The 24,696-nt window shown below is 38.8% G+C and overlaps 1 protein-coding gene across 4 annotated transcripts in view; it reads right to left on the bottom strand.

The window, feature by feature from the left end:
- LOC126992715 (uncharacterized) overlaps window positions 1-17,534 on the bottom strand; it is a 47,681-nt gene extending 30,147 nt beyond the window's left edge. For 2 of the 4 annotated variants that reach the window (XM_050851527.1, XM_050851531.1), the window contains exon 1: window positions 17,167-17,532. In XM_050851527.1, coding sequence (XP_050707484.1) covers window positions 17,167-17,169 — 3 coding nt within the window. In that variant the 5' untranslated portion in view covers window positions 17,170-17,532. Of the gene's footprint in view, window positions 1-4,436; window positions 4,551-17,166 lie in introns of all 4 variants that reach the window. The other 2 variants (XM_050851541.1, XM_050851537.1) reach the window with 2 other exon arrangements.
- Window positions 17,535-24,696: the final 7,162 nt, after the last annotated feature.

Raw genomic sequence — 24,696 nt, 5'->3', positions numbered from 1 at the left:
AATTACAGAGCTTTCATTTGCCACCAAGCACGCTTTCCTAGCCTCAGTAGTTTTTGATCAAGCTTGACCAGAAGTCGCGACGAAAATTCGCCGAATCTGACTCCTTTCACGCGCCGCGACGAAAAACCTTCCTGACGCCACAAAAATTAATATATCTGCATAAACATTTATATATGAACACTTCAATATGTTGACTATTTTGAATCAAAATCATTTTAAGATATCTATATAAAAAAAGTTACTATATATATATATATATATATATATATATATATATATATATATATATATATATATATATATATATATATATATATATATATATATATATATCTATATATATATATATATATATATATATATATATATATATATATATATATATATATTTATTTGTTTATTTATTTAGTCAGCATATTGAAGTGTTCATATATAATTTTTTTATGCAGATATATTAATTTTTGTGGCGTCAGGAAGGTTTTTCGTCGCGGCGCGTGAAATGAATCTGATTCGGCGAATTTTCGTCGCAACTTCTGGTCAAGCTCGAGCAAAAACTACTGAAGCTAGGAAGGCGTGCTTGATGGCAAATGAAAGCTCTATTAATACAGATTAATAATCAGAAAGAAATTTGGAAAGCACTTAATATATAAAAAAAGTTATAAGCAAAAAAACTAGGACGTGTCCAAATCGAGGCAAAAGGGCCGAAAAACAGGCTATTTTGTGACGGTTGGACGACAAACTTGGAATCGAGTTACCAAATAATCCTTCGGGCTGGTCAAACTCCATTGCCAAGAGGAGCTACATGCCAAAAGTCGTTTTTTGCAAATTTATTCGCTTTTTTACCCTTTCGAGTCGGTCTTTGAGCCCAGTCGCTTATTACAAAATATAGCCCTTTCATTTTGCCGTCGATTGATACCTAAAACATTTATGTAGCCCCAGAAATAAGGGAGTTATGGCGATTCGCACCAAAGCGGTTGATTTTCCAAAATTCGCGGCTTAATAAGAATATAAGAACGTAGGAGTCTGCAAGAGGCCGGTAGGCCTGTACAAGGCAGCTCCTTAATGACAGGGCTGGGGCAAGTTTCCGGTCCATACTGTAGGGTTCACTGGCTAGACATATCAAAAGCCTTTGATAGGGTTTGGCGCAAATCTTTGCTTTCCAATCTACCATCCTACGGTTTCTATCCTTCTATCTATACATTTATCTCCAGTTTCATCTCTAACCGATCTATCACTGGTTTAGTAGACGATCACTGTTCTTCCCCTAAACCATATCAACAGTGGTGTCCCACAGGGCTCTGTCCTATCTCCCATTCTCTGTTGTTTACTGGTGATCTTCTTTCCTAAACGACGCCGATTAATCTACTATGCATTATTCAACCCCTTTTGATAGAAGTCCAACCCAACAGGAACTATACGATTCCAGGCTGGAGCCTGCAGAACACTTAACTTCAGACCTTAATATCATTTCCGACTGGTGCAAGAAGAACCTGGTGTTTTTCAACGCCTCAAAAACTCAATTTCTTCTCCTATCAACTCGACACAACCTTCCAAACTCCTATCCTCTATTCTTCGACAACACTCAGCTGTCAACTTCTCCTTCACTAAACATCCTCGGTCTATCCTTAACTCAAAATCTCAACTGAAAACTCCGTATCTCCTCTCTCACTAGATCAGCTTTCTCGAGGTTGGGCGTTCCGTATCGTCTCCGCCAATTATTCTCCCCCGCACAGATGCTGTCCATATACAAGGTCCTTGTCGGCCCTCGTATGGAGTATTCATCACATGTGTGGGGGGGCTTCACTCACACAGCTCTCTTGGACAGAGTAGAGTCAAAGGCTCTTCGTGTCATCAACTCCCCTCCTCATACTGACAGTCTTTTTCCTCTTAAATTCCGCCGCCATGTTGCATCTCTTTCTGTCTTTTATCTATATTTTCATGCTGACTGCTCTTCTGAACTTGCTAACTGCATGCCTCCCCTCCTCCTGCGGCCCCACTGCACTCGGCTTTCTACTCTAGCTCATCCCTATACTGTCCAAACCACTTATGCAAGAGTTAACCAGCATCTTCACCCTTTCATCCCTTACACTGGTTAACTCTGGAACAGCCTTCCTTCGTCTGTATTTCCTCCTGGAAGTGTGTATCAAGACACCTCTCCACCCGAAATTGATCTCTCTTTTGGGCACTCTTTACTTTTGTCTGTTGTGGGAGCGGCAAGTTGCAGGCTTTTTTTCTACACTCTTTTTGTTGCCCTTGAGCCGTCTCCTTTGTCTGATCAGGTGAGTACATTCACCAGTCAGTGAGAATTTGGAGATTATTACCCGATCTATGGGTACAACTGGAACTTCATAGACCACACACACACATCCCAATTTTCGTCGAGAAACCCTTTTCGGCCAGACCATAGCGCTATCTTCAGCCTGCCTCAGCGGTGTGTGTGTGTGTGTGCGTGTGTGTGTGTGTGTGTGTGTGCGTGTGTGTGTGTGTGTGTGTGTGTGTGTGTGATTCAACATTGTCTGACCACGTAATAGACTCGAGATCGCCAACCAGTACCCTCCCCAAATGAGCATGGATTTCTCAAGTGACGGATCTTGGTTCGGCTGAAACCTCACATCCACACCAGGAAGACGGATACGACCCCCGACTGATACCCAGTACCCATTCATTGCAAGGAGACTGCTTATCTGCCTCAGGGAAGCCGGGGGATTAATCCTCCCAGGGGTCCTGTGTCCCTGCCTAATGGTGAGCAGTCAGTCTAGCCCGTGATCTGGGCTGGTTATGGGACTGTTTCCACCCCCTTCCCCAATAAAAAAAATCCCCTAGCCAAAAACAAAATAAGAAGAAGAGATCAGGGCAAGGGCAAAGCCTACGGGACCCCTACACCTCGAAGGAGGAAGGGCCCCCTTGCCCGTGGACGGGCGGTGCAGAGGCTGCGCCCGCCCGCAGAACAAAGCCCGGGCTTAACTTTCGGAGGGCTGTCCGGAGCCTCTCGGACGATGATCGACTACCCTATCAAATGAGCTCAGAGGGCATTGTGGACATAGTGGGATCCTCTGAGACGAGGAGGACTGTCAATGGCGAGATCAGTTAGGAGGGATTCACCTTCTACTGATCCGGCATGGGCAATGGCCTCGTCTCAAGGGGGTAGCTATGGGCATTTCCAGCCAACTACTGCCATTTGTGATTGAGGTTACTCCGGTTGATGAGCTGGGCTTAATGCCTCTTGTTGCCGAGTACGCTTGAGGACCCTGTAGAGTGTAGAACTGTGGGATACCTTTAAACGTGAGACTCTTCGAGCTGCTAAGGAGTGCATTGGTGAGCGCCTGAGATCTAGGAGTGGCTTAGACTCGGCGGAGACGGTGGAGAATATTGAGGAGAGGTATGTCAAAGGTCTCAAGGGCCATTTAAATGCAAATGACCTCCGACCTGCTTAACGAACCCTGAAGAAGCTCCGCTCCAAGTCTCCCTCTCAGATGAGCGCTATCCGAACACCCTCCACGTGGGCAGTTTCCAGTAGCTGGGTTGCAGGTGGTGGATGCTGGTCCACCCATTGACGAAAGCCCACCCTTTCTTCACGAGGTCAAAGAGACTGGCAAAGTTGAGAGGTGGAAAGGCACCTGGTTCCTGTAACATCAGTCCGGATTTGATCAAAGCTGGAGGTGAGGCCATGATCCGCAGGTTGCATGCGGTCTTGAGTGACGTATTGCAAGCTGGTACTACTCCTCCTGAATGGAATAGGAGGCTGGTCGTCCCTATCTGGAAAGGAAAAGAGGACCGCCAAGACTGCAACAACTACCGTGGTAATACACTGCTCAATGAGCCAGGCAAGGTGCTAGCCCATCTATTGCTGATGCGAATTTGCAGCCAGCTGCTGAAGCTAAAGAGGCCTGAACAGTCTGGGATCACGTTGGGCAACTCAACAACTAACCGTATCCTAGCGCTTCGCGTACTGGTAGAGCGCCGACATGAGATTCGACAGGGGATGTTTGCAGTCTATGTCGATCTCAAGGAGGCGTTTGAATCAGTGCTCTGGGATCTTTTGTGACTCGGTGGGATTACTGAAAAGACTATTGGTTTGCTGACTGGCCTGTATTCCGGGACTGAGAGTGCTGTGAAGTGTGTGTGGGGGGAGGGGGCTTGTCCGGCTTCTTTCCCGTGAATGCGGGAGTGAGGCAGGTTTCTTCATTGTGGAGCATCCATTGGCAATACCAGGGTCACTGACCTTGATTTTGCCGATGATGCAATAATCCTTGCTAAGTCGCTGGAGATGTTGGTGATGGCTCTCGAGGCAATGCATGAGGAGGCAAAGCTCTTGGGACTTCAGGTATCCTGGGCCAAGACCAAAGTACAGGTGTTTGGAGGCTTGCTAGATGAAACGGTACAGTCTGGTCCACGCGTTTGGCGAGGACATTGAGATCTCTGAAAATTTCACTTACATTGGTAGAGTAGTTCAGAACAACGGCGAGTCACGCCAGAAAGTTTTACGGCGGATTGATTTGGCCGACGATGTAATGGATTCCCTCAGCACGAGTATATGGCGTTGTCGATACCTATGAAGAAGGACAAAGATCCGGATCTTCAAGTCCCTTGTACTCCCGATCTTATTCTATAGCTGTGAGACATGCACACTTAATGGGGACTTGGAGAGGCGGAATGATGCTTTTGGTAATAAATGTCTACTCATAATCATGGGATATCGCTGGAATGACTGTGGTAAACCAGCGACTACTCTGTGAGACTACTTCTACACATATTACCTGCATAGTCCGTCAACGCTAACTCCTGCTATACGGGCAAGTGGCACGTTACCCACAGGCTGATCCCGCTCATCGGGTTGTCTCTTCATGTAAGAGACAATCCTGAGTGGAGGCCAAGGAGACGCCCACGGTGTACGTGGATCGAGCAACTCAATAGATCTTGGCAGGAGGTACTCAGTATGGGAAAGGGGCCTGCATGGAGACTCGCTTGGAGGGCCCCCTGGACTTGGCAACGCAGGGTGGGCGAAGCGACGCGCCCCCCGGCGTATTCTTGCATTGATTGATTGATTTTCTGTCCCCGTTCCCCCCAGTAATCGAGCCCGGGACCTCTCGGTTGTAAGGTAAGCACGATAACACAGGTCCACGGTGTGTGTGTGTGTGTGTGTGTGTGTGTGTGTGTGTGTGTGTGTGTGTGTGTGTGTGTACTACTACTACTACTACTACTAATAATAATAATAATAAATGGTTTATTAATTTCTTGGCAGTCATAAGGCTGAAAATACACAAAGTACAATGAGATTTATGTGATGAATAATTGGGGACGTGGGGAATGGTGGCTGGGGTGTGTGGAATGGACCGTGTGTGTGTGTGTGTGTGTGTGTGTGTGTGTGTGTGTGTGTGTGTGAAGGGGTGTGGGGGGCCATGTGATCATGGAGGTATTTATGGCCTTTACAAGTGCCATTATAGTGGTAAACCGGTTTCTGTCCGTGCGAGCTCTGACAGGGACGAGAATATTGAGGTGTCTTGTGGGTCTTGTGGATGGAGGGTTTACCACTATAATGGCACTTGTAAAGGCCATAAATACCTCCATGATCACATGGCCCCCCACACCCCTTCACACACACACACACACACACACACACACACACACACACACACACACACACACACACACGGTCCATTCCACACACCCCAGCCACCATTCCCCACGTCCCCAATTATTCATCACATAAATCTCATTGTACTTTGTGTATTTTCAGCCTTATGACTGCCAAGAAATTAATAAACCATTTATTATTATTATTATTATTATTATTATTATTATTAGTAGTAGTAGTAGTACACACACACACACACACACACACACACACACACACACACACACACACACACACCGTGGTGGGATTAGGTTTCTATGGCGGGGGATGCGGAGGAGGGACTTGCCGAATTTCGTTAGGTTTATGTGGTAACGGTCCTGAAGGGTGGGCAGATTCAGCTCGGTGAGTGCGTTCTCGTATTTGGTGTAAGAACCGCCAGAATCTGTCTGCAAGCCCGCTTCTGCGCTCTCCAGTTAGCGCTGCTGGGTCTTGTTGATGGAGGAAGCCCAAGTAGGAGAGGCGTAGAGGAGTCTGGGGAGGATTAAGGTGGTATACAGGTCCTTGAGCGTCCTTTGGGGGGCTCCCAGTGCTTTCATGAGCCTCAACATGAAAAGTTTGTAGGAAGCCACCCTGATGATGGTGGTGACCTGTTTTTTGCCCCAGATAAGCTTGCTGTTCAAGGTAACTCCAACTACTTTGGTGGATTCAACGACCTGTAACTGGTGAGGGCAAACCTTCAGTGTGTGTGTGTGTGTGTGTGTGTGTGTCCCACCTCGCAAACCAAACAACCTGAATGATGCCTCTCATTATCAAAACGAAAGGTTTCCTTGCTGCCTGCTCACCACAACACTTTTATTTTTCTACTGAAAAGGAGGCAGCTAAAGGGCGCAAAACAAAAAAAGAAATATAAAAGCGCGTAGTGGCTCTACCCCCACAGTATTCGGAGCCGTACTTCATACTCAGTTTTGAGAGTGTTTGAGTCGTAGGCAGGAGGAAATACAGATACAATAAGGCTAAGGTAAGCGTCTCACTCCATGTCAAGGTTCCAGTGTTGGGTGCTGTAATCGGAAGGGATAACAAACAACAAGATAAATGGTTAGACACCAGTTTACTTTAAATAAAGTAGAAAACCCCAAAACAGCCTCACAATCTGAAGTCTCCAACACGAAGGCTTCAGCACGCCGGACTCAGCAATGACCCGTTGCACGGCTTCTTCCTCTTCTGGGCGTCTCGTCCTTTGAGTGGCAATGACGAGGCAGCACAGCTTCGTCCTTGAAGTGGTGTAGACGTGGTAGACGAGGGAGGCGCAGGAGGAGAAGGGGCGTCAGGTTCACAGCAGTAACGGGAGTCCAGGGCGTGGAGAGGAGAGAGGTAAGGCACCCAGAACGAGCCCACGGTATCTGAGTTAACCCGAGTGAGAGCAGGGCTGGAGCCTTAGTAGAATCAAGTGTTCAGAGCGAGGCTCGGCCGCTGTCTGACGAGGAAGGCGCTGGCGGCCACCAAGTCGCCTCCCATAGCGGGTTGAGAAGCCTCGGTGGTTCAGTCGACCGAGGCGTCGAACGGCGTCAGGCGAACGAGCAGCGGGAGTGAAGCAGGTGGTTCGCTGCGCCTCGGTAGTTGAACAGCTTCGAACGGCAAGATGCGGGCGGGCGGCAGGAGTGCCCCGGTCGTTCGCCCGCTAAGTTGGTAGTTGCCCTCACACAGGCCCCCATACAAGAATCTAATCCAGGTAGATTCCACAAACAACTACCAAATGCGAAAGAAAGGAACATAAGCCAGTAAACTAAAACAGAAGGGAAACTGACGAGGAAACACAGGAGGAGTGACTTATGCAGGAAGTCTACTCAATAAATCGGGCCCCACATTATCCTTCCCGGCCATATGGACGACACGGTACCTGTAGGTCGGTAGACCCGAGGCCCATCTCAACACCCGGGCGATGTAATGCTGAATCGTTGAAGTACAGCCAGGCGGGGTGGAGAATACATCCCGGTCGTCCATAAGTGGTCCATCGATGGGAAGTTCTGTGGAGCTGGCGTCAGGTGATGGCTCCTCCACTACGGGGACGGGGCTGACAAGAGGTCCTTTCGTAGCTGGTTGAGACAAGGGTCCAACGAGGTCGATGGCAACTTGCGGAAGAAGTTATGTGACGACAGGTAACGGTTGGAGGGAGACAGGACATACACGACCTCTCCCCGACATCCGTTGGCACTTATCACAGAAACGACAGTAAGTACGGATGTCTGCTCCTATACCTGGCCAGAAGAAATGTTGAAAGATCTTCATCTCCATCTTATGACGAGAGAAATATCTGGCCTAGGGACTCTGGTGGGCCGCAGAGAGGATGATTTGACGGGAAACCCATGGCACAACTAGACAGCGTTGGCCTACCTTGTTGGAAAGCGGGGAGGTGAGGCACTTCCTGTAGAGAAGTCCGTTGCGATACAGGTACTGGAAGGAGGATCCGTTCCTTGCTTTGTCGACGTGTCCAGATGAGGCTTTCTGCCGTATTGCTGCTAAGGAGGCACAGGAGGCTTGGAGCTGGGAGAAGTCTTGAGGGGTTACTGAAGGAGGTAGCATCCGGAAGGACAAGCGAATGAAGCCTCTTCAACCTACCAGCACGAGTGGTAACGGCGTGTACCTGGATGGCTGCCGGGGACGTCGGAACACGAGGAGTAGAAGTCCCTCGCGGCAACTTTGAAGATGAGGATGTTCTGGAAGAATCAGATGGAGATTGAGAAGAGTCAGGGTCATGGGGATCCCTTACCCCAGGGACGTTTCCGATGAGGGCCCCAACAAACTTAATAGGAGCTCGTACCACCTCAGTCCAAGCGGTGAAGTAGGGACAGCTTAATAGGAACCTCACCACGGGAAACTTGTCCACTCGTCCTAGGTAGTCAGCAAGAGAGACCTTTTGACAACTCTCAACATCTACATCAGGTAGTAAGTCTTCAGAGACGATCACACAGGAACAGCCAGTATCCCTGATGATGTTGGAGCTCCAAGACCCGTTAACAGTGCCCGAAACGGAAAACTTCGGGACACTTTTGTCACTAAGGCAAAAGCCTACCTGATAGGATGGTTTAGCAGGTTCGACATCTTTGAAGGCGCGGGGATTCTTTGGGCAGCGCGGACGTAGATGGCCTTCCTCCCCGCATTGGTGACACCTCAGGGTTGCTGTACTGGGCTGGGCAGATATCTTGGCGGAGGCTCCCGGAGAGGACTCTGAAGATTTCGTGGGCGAAGCCGTCTTAGAGGGGTCTCGGGAATTAGGAGATGAAGCTTTAGGGTAGGCGTTGCGGGCAGACGACCAGTCGTCGGCAAGTCTCACTGCGTCGGGAAGATGTTTCGGCCGGCGCTCCTTGATGACGATCCTCAAGTCTGGGGTGAGATTAGTTAGAAACTGATCCAGGAGCATAAACTCCCGGAGCTCTTCATAAGTGCAGGGGACGTCAGAGGCTTCCAACCATGCCTGGAACAACCGAGTCAGATGGATGGAGAACTACTGGTAGTTTTCCCCAACTCTAATCCTGGCGTGACGGAAGTCTTGACGATAGTTGTCCGCCGTTTTACTAAACCCCGTGAGGAGAACTTTCTTCAAAAGAGCGTAATCTTCGGCTATGTCAGCTGACAGGGAAGTATACAGTTCAGTGGCCTTACCCGTGAGGAGACAACCTAACCTCGCAGCGTAGCTATCCTTGTCGATCCGCAGAAGTTCAGCCACCTTTTCAAAGCGGACGAGGTAGTTGATGAAGTCCTCTCCCTCTTGGTAGGTGGGCAATTTCGGTCCTCTCACGTTCTCGCGGGAAGGAGAAGCCGTTTTCCCCTGGGCGACGACACGGGCGAGTTCTATTTATATTTCCACTTGCATCTTTGCCAGTTGGAACTCTCTCTCGGCAAGGAGACGTTTTTCTTCTCTCTCTGCAGCCCGCTCTTCTTTCTCCCTCTCGGCAGCCCGCTCTTCTCTCTCCCTCTCGGCCAGGAGGCGCTTCTCTTCTTTCTCAGCTAGGAGACGCTTTTCTTCCCTCTCAGCTAGGAGACGTTTTTCCTCTCTCTCGGCAGCTCGCTCGTCCCTCTCGATGGCTTGCTGCTGGGCGACGTAGCGACCGAGATCCTCACCCTCCAGCGCCAAGGCTACAGTACAGCCTGAGCTTTAAAAACATCAAAACTAGACATGATTAATGAAAGAGAACAAAGCAAAATATTCCGAACAAAGACAATGACACAAATAAACAACCCAATAAAGAACAAAAACCCAACAACAAAACAAGACCAAGAAAATGCTACACAGAACCAAACAAACAGGAAGAACCTAAACACAATAAGAAACAATGAAGAAAGATTAGAAAATAAAACCCTCCAAAAAGGGTACTAAGGGGCGTAGAAGCCCACCCAATACTCAAACGAGTGATTGGGTGATAAGGGCAGCACAAGGGCTGAAAAAGTGCTATGGCAGCACCAACAAATCCCACCGTGGGCATACAACAGCCCAAAAGAACGGTGAAGGATTAAACACTCATTTCCGGGCCGCAAACTGCAAGTGGTGCGCAAAGGCGACTTAACCAGCCAACCCTTCCGATTAGCAGTTGACCCAATCCTGGCGAGGTCGCCACATGTCAAGGTTCCAGTGTTGGGTGTGTAACCGGAAGGGATAACAAACAACAAAATAAATGGTCAGACACCAGTTTACTTTAAATAAAATAGAAAACCCCAAAACAGCCTCACAATCTGAAGTCTCCAACACGAAGGCTTCAGCACGCCGGACTCAGCAATGACCCGTTGCACGGCTTCTTCTTCTCCTGGCCGTCTCGTCCTTTGAGTGGCAATGACGAGGCAGCACAGCTTCGTCCTTGAAGTGGTGTAGACGTGGTAGACGAGGGAGGCGCAGGAGGAGAAGGGGCGTCAGGTTCACAGCAGTAACGGGAGTCCAGGGTGTGCAGAGGAGAGAGGTAAGGCACCCAGAACGAGCCCACGGTATCTGAGTTAACCCGAGTGAGAGCAGGGCTGGAGCTTTAGTAGAAAAAAGTGTTCATAGCGAGGCTCGGCCGCTGTCTGACGAGGAAGGCGCTGGCGGCCACCAAGTCGCCTCCCATAGCGGGTTGAGAAGCCTCGGTGGTTCAGTCGACCGAGGCGTCGAACGGCGTCAGGCGAACGAGCAGCGGGAGTGATGCAGGTGATTCGCTGCGCCTCGGTAGTTGAACAGCTTCGAACGGCAAGATGCGGGCGGGCGGCAGGAGTGCCCCGGTCGTTCGCCCGCTAAGTTGGTAGTTGCCCTCACACTCCATTGAACCGCATTATAACATATAAGCCTACTACTTCTCAGTATGGAACAAAAGGCAGTTCCACTGTACTTAGCTTTAAAATTCAACCTTTTTTTATAATTTCCTTGTTCTAGAATTTGAGATTTTTACTTTTTTCTAATTTTTCTATTTTTTTTTTTTAAAGGGGGTACACTTAAAAAAAAAATACTTGAAATTCTTAATCTTAAATTTCAGGACAAGGAAGTGTTAGGGAAATGGCTGAATAAGAAGTGTTTGGGAAATTGTTCACCTTGGAAAAGAATTAAAGTTGTCATTAATTATTTTAAACTCAAAAAAGTTGATTTTTGAGAAATTAGCGTTGAATTTTTTTTTTACATATTACCCCATATCTCATAAAGTATTAGACTTGTATGGATGAAATTTGGTAGGCGTCATCTTTCTCATGTGGTCATCTAACCCTGAAAAAATGGCTGTTGTATCTGCAGTATCTCACAAGTATGATACTGATATGTTTCAGGCCTTTAGCGGTAATATTTTACCTTATCTCTGGGGATCATCAGAACATAAGTTTATCATGTGGGGGGTTTGTTTTACAAGAGGTAGGCTACTTCCCCATACCCCACCTATTTATTTAGAAGTTTCCTGTAGCATAGTCAGCTGCAGAAGTTTTCTTTACCCGCCCCGATGGTATTTCATGCCCCTCGGCTATGCGTTTGCCGTTGCTGTCTCTCAAGTCTCTATAATAATTTTCAAGGGTAAAATATTTATCTCCAACATAGCTCTGGATGTCATAATAAGCACTCCTTGTCATGGACTTGGTGGTGATGGTGGTTGCTGCCATAGAGTACAAATTATATCCACCACCTGTTTGCAAAGAACTGGCAAGTTTGACATTATTTTCAGAAAAATTGCCATCTCTGACTGTCTTCGAAGAGCAGTAGAACACTTCATAGTGGCATATTTTGCACTTTACAGGTAATTAAATGTCTGCCTGCTGCCTTGAATATGATGCTATGATGGATATGATATGATGGCTAAGCCAGCTGGGCATGCTACACTGTCAGCCTCAAACCGCTCCTGCAGTACATATTTATCAATAATGCAATTTTCTGTACTTACAACAGATGTTTTTTCACTGCAGTCCTGATATAACAGCTCAATTCGTCTAGCCAGGGTGCTGGTGGTGGCAGGCTGGGTGGTGGGTGGGTGGCGAAGTGGCTTGCCCATCTCACCTGATTCTCACTGTGGCAGTCTTCTGTTCCTCTCTCTTTCTCTTCCTGACCTCTCTTACCTCTGCTAACCTTTCAGATCTCTCCTTGAGTGCTCCAGACTTACGTGGCACATCGAAAAATGGTGTAAAACGCATCAGATTACGAGTAACGAGTGCTCCCCAACACGTAAACAAACAATACTCTTCTTCTTCTTCGTTCTTCCTAAGAAAAATCTACGTTTTCTGAGAAAAAAGCCTGACAGAGCATGCTGTCTTGAAAAGGTGGACTAAATCAAACTAAAGGAAGTCAAAAAAGACGATCGAAAAATCATTAAAAACTCATGATATTTCAATCTCTTGCTTCTTAGCGTCAAAGTTAAAGGACTAGCACGTGCTCGTGACCCTTCAACAATGGATTTTAAACAACTTTTCATGAGCAGGATAGCCTTTTTTTTAGGCCTTTAACTTGAAGAATCGCAAAAAAAGTGAAAAATGATTTTTTCAAAGATAATGCCTTGACTCTTGCATAAGGTATTTAGATAATGTAGAGATGAGCGAAAATAGAAAGCCATGTGCAGCTCCGCGAGAGGGGTAAAGGTTTACAGTTAGCAAGTTCTGAAAAGCTGTCAGCACGAAAATATCGATAGAAGATAGATCGAGGCAACATTGCGGCGGAATTTAAGAGTTCTACGTAGGGGGGAAGTTTATGACACGAAGAACCTTAACTCTGTGTAAAGGGCTGTGTGTTGGAACCCACTCCCCCCGATCACATATGAGATGCATACTTCATACGAGGACGAACAAGGCCCTTGTATATGAATAGCATCTGTGAGGAAGAAAAAATGGTGGAAACGATACAAAACGCTTAACCTCGAGGGAGTTGTTTTAGCACAAGTTGAAATATATAATTTTTAGTTGAGATTTTAAGTTAAGGATAGACCGATAATGTTTGTTGTAAAAGCGGATAGGTGTTTTTAAGATTGCGTCGAATGAGATATATTCAGCGTTGCCAGCCATGGGGTGTCGCCAGTGAATAGGCTGGTGTGTCCCAAAAAGCTTGATATGTTCTTTCAATTATCGTAAATTACCTGTGTTTCCCAGGGACTTGTAACAATTATACTTCAATACAATAAGTTACACTGTTGTTAATAAAAATGTAACTGATCATTCTCGTTGTTTTATTTTATTGTAAACCAGAGAAAATAAATGCCGTGCGGAAGCCTATCCTCACCATAGGTCGTTCTTGCATGAAAGACCTGCGAAATCAAGGAGAAATGGGCTTCTTAATAAATTTTATTTACATTACATTATTTGATGAGTATCTGCTTAGGGGGTATCAGTGTCGCCTTCGGCGAAATTTGTCAAAAACATCAGGGCATCAGGCATCTCGACAAGCCCCACCCCCCAACACTAGGAAGACCAGGTATTTGGGTGTCCATGAGGTCACTAGCTTCCGCTTCCAACATATTATACTCAGCCCTCACCTGACTGATGGTTGTTGTGTGAGATGAACCAACACCTGGGGTGGACGCCTGCCGCTACCAGGAGCTTGGGAAGGTCAAAAGTGATAACGTTTAAGGCCAGGAGTTGTGGGCGGAGCAAAGCACTATTGGAGCGGAAACAGGTGTTGCACACGGATATCAGACAATGGAGGCTACGCTTTCTGTCGAGATGCCTGATGCCCTAATGTTTTAATAAATTCCCCCGAAAGCGACACTGATACACCCTAAGCAGGCACTCGGCAAATATTGTAATGGAAATAAAAAAAAATTAAGAAGCCCATTTTTGCTTGATTATGCAGAACTTTCATGCAAGAACGATTTTTGATGAAGATAAGCTTCCACACGGCATTTATGTTCTCTCGTTTACATATAAATAAAACAACGAGAATGATCATTTACATTTTTATTAAAAATAGTGTCACTTATTGAAGTTTAATTGTTACACGTCCCAGAGAAACACAAGTAATTTACGATAATTAAAAGAATGTTCAATGTTTTGGGGGCACAAAAGCCAAATCGCTGGTGACATCTGGTAAGGATGAATATACCTCATTGACAGGTGGAAAATTTGCAGAGCTGGGCGCAGTACTGAAAAATCTGTAGCGCGGTTGCGGTAGTGCGGTACTTTTTCCGGAGTAGTGCGGTTGCGGTCGTGCAGTCCCATTTTTTTTCTTTCCCAGTGTGGTACGGTGTGCGGCACTGCGGTAGCAGTAGTCACTAGTCAATATAAAAAAATACTTCAGTGCCTATCATGGCTATCCATTGACTTACTAATAACTTTGAGATACAAAAAAATAAAGGAGGACTGGGGAGGGAGAGAGGGAGGTAAGGGAGGAGGAAGGGGGACAGGCCGGGAGTAGAGGACAGGAAGGGAAGAGGGGAGGAAGGAATGCAACTTTCCGAGGGAGGAGGAGGGACAGGGAAGGGGAGGAGGAGATCAACGTCATGTGGGAGAAGAGGAATTGGGGAAGGAAGGAAAGGAAGGAAGGAAGGAAGAAAGGGTGGTGCGAGCTGCAGTAGCCCTAGCCAGGGATATGGATGAGTGAAGGGGGGGGGGAGGAAAGGGAGGAATTCTCCAATGTTTGAGCGAAAACGAAAGATTACTAATATAGGAAAGTCATGACGGGAAGAATGAAACATTATTCAAACTGTCCAACATATTATGACAAAACATCAACTGCAGTTGGTAATAGCGGGACCGTGGGAAAGCTGTAAACTGGTGTCTCAGGCTCAGCGAAGAAACCACGTGGAAATTTCAACGAGGAGATAATAATAATAATAATAATAATAATAATAATAATAATAATAAATTATTATTAATATTATTAATAACAAAGTATTATTATTATTATTATTATTATTATTATTATTATTATTATTATTATTATTATTATTATTATTATTATTATTATTATTATTATTATTATTATTATTATTATTATTATTATTACTATTATTATTATTATTATAATCAAACAATATTGATCTTGGCTACATTGAGAGAGAGAGAGAGAGAGAGAGAGAGAGAGAGAGAGAGAGAGAGAGAGAGAGAGAGAGAGAGAAAATAGAGAAGTTACAATGAAGTAAAAAAAAAAAACAGATATAGTATGTACTATGGTCTATGTTATGCATCAAAGAAATTTTTTTACGGGACATGAGATTGAGCGGCGATCATGTTAGTTTTTGCTTGTACTGTTGTTCACTGCCATGTAGCTATAGTCATCGTCAGAGGCAGTCATGGCGCGCCGCCTTGGGTTGAGTGACGAACAGATTTACCCTGAGTTATTCATTTAGTATTTAATTTTGAACAATAACTGAATTTAATTTTGAACAATAACTGAAAAGTTAGAATGATTGAATCACTGATTCTGATGACTAATACCGATTGACCGATTGAGTCCCATTCACTGTAAAATTAAAAAAAAGACATTTCTGTGAGCATGCCGCGCTGCAAACGTCTTCGATAGTTTTCCAAGTACCGCAAAAAGTACCGCAGGATTTTTTAATGCGGTCCGCGGTAGTACGGTATTTTCAGAAAGTTTGCGGAAGTGCGGTACTTTTTTGTGGTGCGGTACTACCGCACTACTGCACTAAGTACTGCATTTGCCCACCTCTGGAAATATGATTTTTTGACCCATTGAAAGACACCAAGCTCCCCCTGCCTTATTAATGAATTATAGCGATGTCAGAGTTCAAGCGTTCTGTAACGTCCTTTTTTTTTTTTTTTTTTTTTTTTTACGTTTCCGCCTGTAGCGCCAGTAGGCTCTCTTGGTAGGCCTTGATGGTCAATCACTGCCCATTTTGGCGCAGGCAAGTGTTTATAGTAGCGCTCTCGTGCCTGGCTCATGCTGACCCCCGAAGAGGTTGACAGGTGGTCTTCTGGACAGCAAGAGAAGATGGCGCCACTATAAACACTTGCCTGCGCCATGACAGGCTGGGGCCGAATACCATCCAGGCCCTTCAAGCAGGCCTACCGGCGCAATAGGCGGAGACGTAAAAAAAAAAAAAAATGTGGGTATAGCCTTAGGCCACTCGGCGGTGACTGAAAAATCCCGGCTTCTGGCACCGGGCGTCGTCCTGGACGCGGCAACGTCACTCTATCCACCACCTACCCTATACTTCATTCCTTTAATTTCAATTAGGAGGGTCTTATGCTATAAGATGGTGAGTAGCAAGAATAGTTATCGGCGTAGGAGTGGATAGAACAGTTTGTTTTGGATAGATCATTAATGAACAATAGAAAGAGAGTGGGAGATAGAACAGAACTCGCAGTCGTAGGGCCACCACCGTTTATATATTTAGGGATAGAACAGTGACAGTTTACCAGAACAGATGTAAATTGGTCTAAAGGGAATAATAGAAGCAGGAATCACTTAGGAAAGCAAGATAGAACGACCCTTGCCGAATCCGAACTGGTGATTAGAGGTCAGGAGCTGATAAATGCTTAATAACTTTCCTGTTAAGGACTGTCTCAAAAGCTTTAGAAAAACAAGAAAACAAAGATGGCGGTGTTATGAGGGATTAGAGCGATCACCCTTTTTAGGCACAGGTCGCATGTAGGCGTACTTCCAGCAGAAAGGAAATACAGATGTTGAAAGAGACAAGATTGACTAAGCAGGGTGACAGCACGAAAAGACAGTTTTTGAGGATAACAGATGACACTCCTAGTGATTCCGGCCAGAGAGGGTATAGCAAACTTTTTTTTTTAATTCTAATAAATGTCATAGTAAATTCAGAGGGGGAATGAGTACGATGAATATGCTCTGAATTATCCCGAATGGAGTTCTCTGAAAGTTTTTGAGAGAAGAGTTCAGGTTTAGAGACATGTGATAGCTGGGCTGCCATCAGTACTGCGGAGAGGTGGGAAAGATGAAGAAATTAAATTGTCAGATATTTCTGGCTAGATGGCAGAAGTCTCTGGCAGAATTGAAGCAAGCAAAGTTTTGATATTTTATATTAATGAACAAATAAAATTGGCGAATCGGGGAATTGCTTTGACGCGATTCCAGGCAAAATTAAGGATATCGTGATTAGCAGGAGTTCGAGGGCTCAGGTACCTTTTTTGAGCTGCTTACCTATCGTCTAGTACTGCACGATAACAAGCGTTCAGGTACTCACCATCGCTTCTTCTTTCCAGTGGCGTCGCCTTCTGTGGGTCAGTCTACACCTTGCCACGCAGAACCACCACAAGAACCAACGCAAAATGTTGAGTCAGCAAGTCAAGACACAGCACAGTTATCATCAACAATTGACCAACAGCAGGAACTGTTAAGGCCGCATGTCAAAATGCAGCACAATAAGCAGTTGCAGGCGCCATCAGGAAGTTTTGAGCTCCTGTCTGTTATCACAAGGTTGGGTCTGTGTCGACTGTCGCTTCAGCCCACGGTGGACGCCCAGTTACCATCCATGTGTGTGTGTGTGTGTGTGTGTGTGTGTGTGTGTGTGTGTGTGTGTCATTGTAAAATAAAACAGGTTCGTGTGTGTATGTGTGTGTGTGTGTGTGTGTGTGTGTGTGTTGTATTGGTGATAATGATTTTGTTAATAATAACGTTAAAAATACGGACAAAATATCTACTGAAAATGTCCTTGAACATAAGAGGTCATATCACTGTTATCTGTGTAGTGTGCATGTTATCAGTGGCTTTGTGAGTTTGTTATCATTGTTGTATGCGTGATGGTGGTGGTGGTGGTGGTGGTGGTGATATGATTATCATTATTATCATTGGCCAGATATAGACAAGTTGAATTTAATTCAGCCATTATTCGAACCTCTTAGACGGTGTCTACGCCTTAAGTAAGTTGATCGAATACAAGTAGGATTATATATAATAACGTAAATTTCCCCAAAAAATATATGTACAAAAATACATATAAAATAAATTAATTTCTTATGAAAATAAATATACAAAATATACATAAAATACGGCAAATTTGTATTCAAATAGATATAAAGAATACACATAAAATAATGTAAATTTGTATCAAAATAACAATATAAATGCACATAAAATAACGTATATTTGTATAAAAATATATATACAAAATACACATTAAATAACGTAAATACGTTTAAAATATATAGAACAACAGACCAATGCTAACTGTTCCATTGTTAAGTTCGAGTATTTTTTATATACAAAATACACATGAAATAATGTAAACTCGTATCAAAATAAATAAACAAAATACCAATAAAATTAAGTAATTTATATATATATATATATATATATATATATATATATATATATATATATATATATATATATATATATATATATATATATATATATATATATATATATATATATATATATATACAAAATACACATAAAATAACGTAAATACAAATACAAATATACACATAAAATAATTTAAATTTGTATGAAAATAAATATACAAAATAAACATTAAATAAAGTATATTTGCATTGAAATATATATATACAAAATACGCATGAAATAATGTACATTTGTATGAAAATAAATATGCAAAATACCCATAAAATAACGCAAATTTGTCTAAAAATATATTTACAAAAATATACATAAAATAATTTAAATTTGTATAAAAATATATTTAGAAAATGCATATACAGTAAGGTTAATTTGTATTGAAATAGATATGCAAAATACACATAAAATAATGTAAATTTGTATCAAAATATATATACAAATACACATAAAATAACGTAAATTTGTTTAACATACATTAAATAATGCAAATATATATATATATATATATATATATATATATATATATATATATATATATATATATATATATATATATATATATATATATAATATACACAGAATATAATCTAAATTCATATCAAAATAAATAAACAAAATACGAATAAAATAATGTAAATATATATATATATATATATATATATATATATATATATATATATATATATATATATATATATATATATATATATATATATATATATACAAATTACACATATAATAAAGAAATGTTTAAATAATAAAAATACACTTAAAATAATTTAAACCTGTATGAAAACAAATATACAAAGTACACATAAAATAGGTAAATTTATATTAAAATTTATATACAAAATAGACATAAAATTTAAATTTGTATCAATATATATATATATATATATATATATATATATATATATATATATATATATATATATATATATATATATATATATATATATATATATATATATATATATATATATATAAATATAAAACAGGTTGAATTTGTAAAAAAATATATATACAAAATACACATCAAATAATGTAAACACGTATAAAAATATACATACAAAATACACATAAAATATTGTAAATTCCTTTCAAAATAAATAAACAAATGCCAATAAAATATTGTAATTTTTTATGAAATTAAATATTTAAAATACGCATAAAATAAAGAAAATTTGTATAAAAATATATATTAAAAAATACACATAAAATAATGAAAATTTATATAACAATACATATACTAAATACACATAAAATAATTTTAATTTCTATCAAATATATATAAAAATACACATTAAATAATGTAAATACGTATAAAAATATATATACAAAATACATATAAAATAATGTAAATTCGTATCAAAAGAAATAAACAAAATACCAATAAAATAATGTAAATTTGTCTGAAAATAAATATTCAAACTACACATAAAATAACGTAAATTTCTATAAAAATATAAATACAAAAATACACATAAAACAAATTAAATTTGTATGAAAAAAATATAAAAATACACATTAAATAAGGTAAATTTCTATTGAATTATGTACAAAATACACATAAAATAATGTAAATTTGTATCAAAATATATATATGAACGCACATAAAATAATGTAAATTTGTATTAAAATAAATGCAAAATACACATTAAATGATGTAAATACTTATAAAAATATATATACAAAATACTCATAACACAATATAAATTCGAATAAAATTAATAAATAAAATACCAATAAAATAATGCAAATTTGCTTGAAATTATATCTACAAAATACAAATATAATAAAGTAAATAGAAAAACAAATATACACATAAAATAATTTTAATATCTGTGAAAATAAATATACAAAATACATATAAAATAAGACAAATTTGTATTCAAATAGATATACAGAATACACATAAAACAATGTAAATTTGTATCAAAATAAAAATATAAATGTACATAAAATAAAGTAAACTTGTATGAAAATATATATACACAATACACATTAATAATATAAATGGGTATAAATATATATACATAACATACATAAAATAACGTAAATTCATATCAAAATAAATAAACAACAAACCAATGAAATAAAGTAATTTTGAACGAAAATGTATATACAAAATCCACATAAATTAACGTAAATACAAATACAAATATACACATAAAATCGTTTAAATTTGTATGAAAATATATATACAAAATAAACATAAAAATAATGTAAAGTTGTATTGAAATATACAAAATACACATAAAATAATGTATATTTGTATAAAAAAAATATATATATATATATATATATATATATATATATATATATATATATATATATATATATATATATATATATATATATATATACAAACACATAAAATAACATAAATTTGTATAAAATATATATATTCAAAAGACACATACAATAATGTAAATTCGTATAAAAATAAATCAACAAAATACCAATAAAATAATTAAAATTTGTATGAAATTAGGGAAATTTGTATTGAAATATATCTACAAAATACACATAAAATAGTGTAATTTTATATTAATATATATATATATATATATATATATATATATATATATATATATATATATATATATATATATATATATATATATATATATATATATATATATATATATATATATATATATATATATATATATATATATATATATATATATATATATATATATATATGTATATATATACAAACACATAAATAACAAATTTATGCTAAAATAAATATATATATATATATATATATATATATATATATATATATATATATATATATATATATATATATATATATATATATATATACAAAATACATACAATAATGTAAATTTGTATCAAAATATGCAAACAAATACATAAAATAACGCACATTTGTATAAAAATATATATACAAAATACACATTAAATAATGTAAATACGTATATAAAATATATACAAAATAAACAGAAAATAATTTAAATTGTATCAAAATAAACAAAATATCGATAAAATAATGTAAATTTGTATGAAAATAAATATGCAAAATACGTAAAATAACGCAAATTTGTATAAAAAGTATATATACAAAATACACATAAAATAATTTAAATTTGTATTAAAAAAATATACAAATGCACATACAATAAGGTAAATTTGTATTGAAATAGACATGCAAATACAGGTAAAATAAAGTAAATTTGTATAAATATATATATATATATATATATATATATATATATATATATATATATATATATATATATATATATATATATATATATACAGATACACATAAATAACGTAAATTCGTTTAAAATGCAAAATACACATGAAATAACATAAATACGTATATATATATATATATATATATATATATATATATATATATATATATATATATATATAGATATATATATATATATATATATATATATATATATATATACAAAATACACAGAAAATAATGTAAACCCATATCAAAATAAATAAACAAAATACGAACAAATAATGTAAATTTGTATGGAAATATATTTACAAATAACACATAAAATAACTTTAATTTGAATGAAAAATGTGTATATATAATAATACCCATAAAATAATTTAAATTTGTATGAAAAGAAATATACAAAATACACATAAAATAGGTAAATATATATATATATATATATATATATATATATATATATATATATATATATATATATATATATATATATATACAAAAAAAATAGACATAAAAAATGTAAATTTGTATAAAATATATATGCAAAATACACATTAAATAATATAAATAAAAAATATATATATATATATATATATATATATATATATATATATATATATATATATATATATATATATATATATATATATATACAAAATGCATATAATATAATGTAAATTCCTTTGAAAATAAAGAAACAAATAACAATAAAATAATATAGTTTTTATGAAAAAAAATATACAAAATACACATAAATTAAAGTAAATTTGTATAAAAATATATATACAAAAATACACATAAAATAATTAAAATTTATATGAAAATAAATAGATAAAATACACATAAAATAAAGTAAAATTTCTATCAAATATATATAAAAAATACACATCAAATAATGTTAATACATATAAAAATATATATACAAAATACTTATGAAATAATGTAAATTCGTATTAAAAGAAATAAACAAAATACCAATAAAATAATGTAAATTTGTATGAAAATAAATATACAAAATACACATAAAATAACGGAAATTTCTAGTAAAATATATATACAAAAATACACATTAAAAAACCTAAATTTGTAGGAAAATAAATATACAAAATACACATAAAATAACGTAAATTTGTATTGAAATATATATACAAAATACACCAAAAATAATGTAAATTTGTGTCGAAATATATATCCGAACGCACACAAAATGAAGTAAATTTGTATAAAAATATATATGCAAAATACACATTAAATAACGTAAATATTTAAAAAAATATATATACAAAATAGTCATAAAATAATGTAAATTCGTATAAAAATAAATAAACAAAATACCAATAAAATTATGTAAATTTGTATGAAAATATTTCTACAAAATAAACATATAATAACGTAAATAGAAAAACAACTATGCATATAATAATAATTTGTATCAAAATATATATAAATACACATAAAATAACGTAAATTTGTATATAAAAAAAAAATATATATATATATATATATATATATATATATATATATATATATATATATATATATATATATATATATATATATATATATATATATAAAATAAGAATAAGAATAAGAAATAATTAAAGTAATACAGGCACACAACTACCTAGCTATCTATTTTAAAACAGTCTAAGCATTAAATGTACTTAGCTGCGTGTATGGGCGCTCCTGTAGCCATACCTCGATCTACCACGTGGTCCGTTCGCGCACGTTGGAGTCCTCCGGCCTCTTTTCGTACCTTCCAAGGTGCTCCACACAGCACCACACCTCTCGTACCTCCCAAGGGCTTCCCTCGCCAGCAGTACACAGCTACCTAGGTTGTTGATACAGCGTGGGAAGTAGCGGAGAGACGTCTTGTCACGATGGGTTCACTCGGAGGAAGATGGCTGCGGATGGTCGACGACCTCCGCGTGCCCCGGCTTGCCAGCACTCGCCACAACTGACATCTCTCGTTCTGCATAACACCTAAACTATCACCCTAACGGCTATGGGTTATTATTTATTAATACCCTAACACCATGCACTAAGTAATAGTGGGTCATGCATCCCACGAATAATCAGCATTGGCAACAATTAACGATAAGTAATCGAATAGCTCCTGTTCCCGCCTGCCTGGGTCTGGGTGTGGGTCGCTAGAAATTTCCCGCCTTCTAGGGACTTATTTTCCCGCTCTCTAAATAAAAATGGCGGGGACTTCCGCGGTATTTCCACGGGCACTTTCATGAATAATGAAATCATAACATTTCGCCCCCTCTTAAGGAAACTTTTGTCTACAGAGAAAAGTTTTTTGACTGTGATACGCTGCCAACACTGATAACATGCCTTACACCTGCACCTACAAATTAGCATGTTCCTGACAGTACGTTCTCACACTATTCACACACCCTCACATACTGTGGTGTATGTCAGTTAACCTCTGCTCAGGTAATTGACGGTTCGCCTGTGAGTGAAAAACCTCAACATTTACGTTAATACTCAAACTAGAGGGAAAACTCCCTAGCGAGGCGCCAGTACCTGTTAGAACGGGCTTGGCGAATTTTGCCACAATTATTCACAATATGTAAGTGGTGTTATGTATGTATACACAGTGTAGGTGGGACAGATGTGGAGTAGATGTAGGTAGGTGTAAAATGGTGTAACTTATTGTAAAAATTCCTGGCTATCTTCCTAATTTTCCTTACATCATCACACCATGCACCATACCATGCAACTTAAATTTTAAGCATTCCGCAAAACTCTCGGGCCAAACCAGCTTTTCAGGGTTGCATTTACGACTCCACCATTCACTACAGCTCATATCTGCTCGGAAAACACATAGCCGGATGGCGGGGTGCTTCGCCAACCATCCTCGAAAGCCACCTAATCTGCACACTTTCGTCACTTGGTTCCTCGATTCAGCTGAATCTGAGGTCCCAAGATCCGAACATAAAGTCTCCGAGCCACCTAACCTGTCCACTTTGATCATCTTACTCTGCTACCAGACGCGACAAGAAGTCCGCCCCAACGTTGGCTTGTCCCTTTATGTACTTTACCGTGAACTGAAACTGCTGGAGATACAACGCCCAACGCCTCAGACGTGCATTTGCGTTCTTAGAAGTTTTCAAACTGGCTAGGGGCATATGATCAGTTTCGAGAACGAATTGGTCGCCATATAGGTAAAAG

Source organism: Eriocheir sinensis, chromosome 7, assembly GCF_024679095.1.
Source record: "Eriocheir sinensis breed Jianghai 21 chromosome 7, ASM2467909v1, whole genome shotgun sequence".
NCBI classification, from domain to species: Eukaryota; Metazoa; Arthropoda; class Malacostraca; order Decapoda; family Varunidae; genus Eriocheir; species Eriocheir sinensis.
This window is presented reverse-complemented; position numbering and strand designations above follow the sequence as displayed.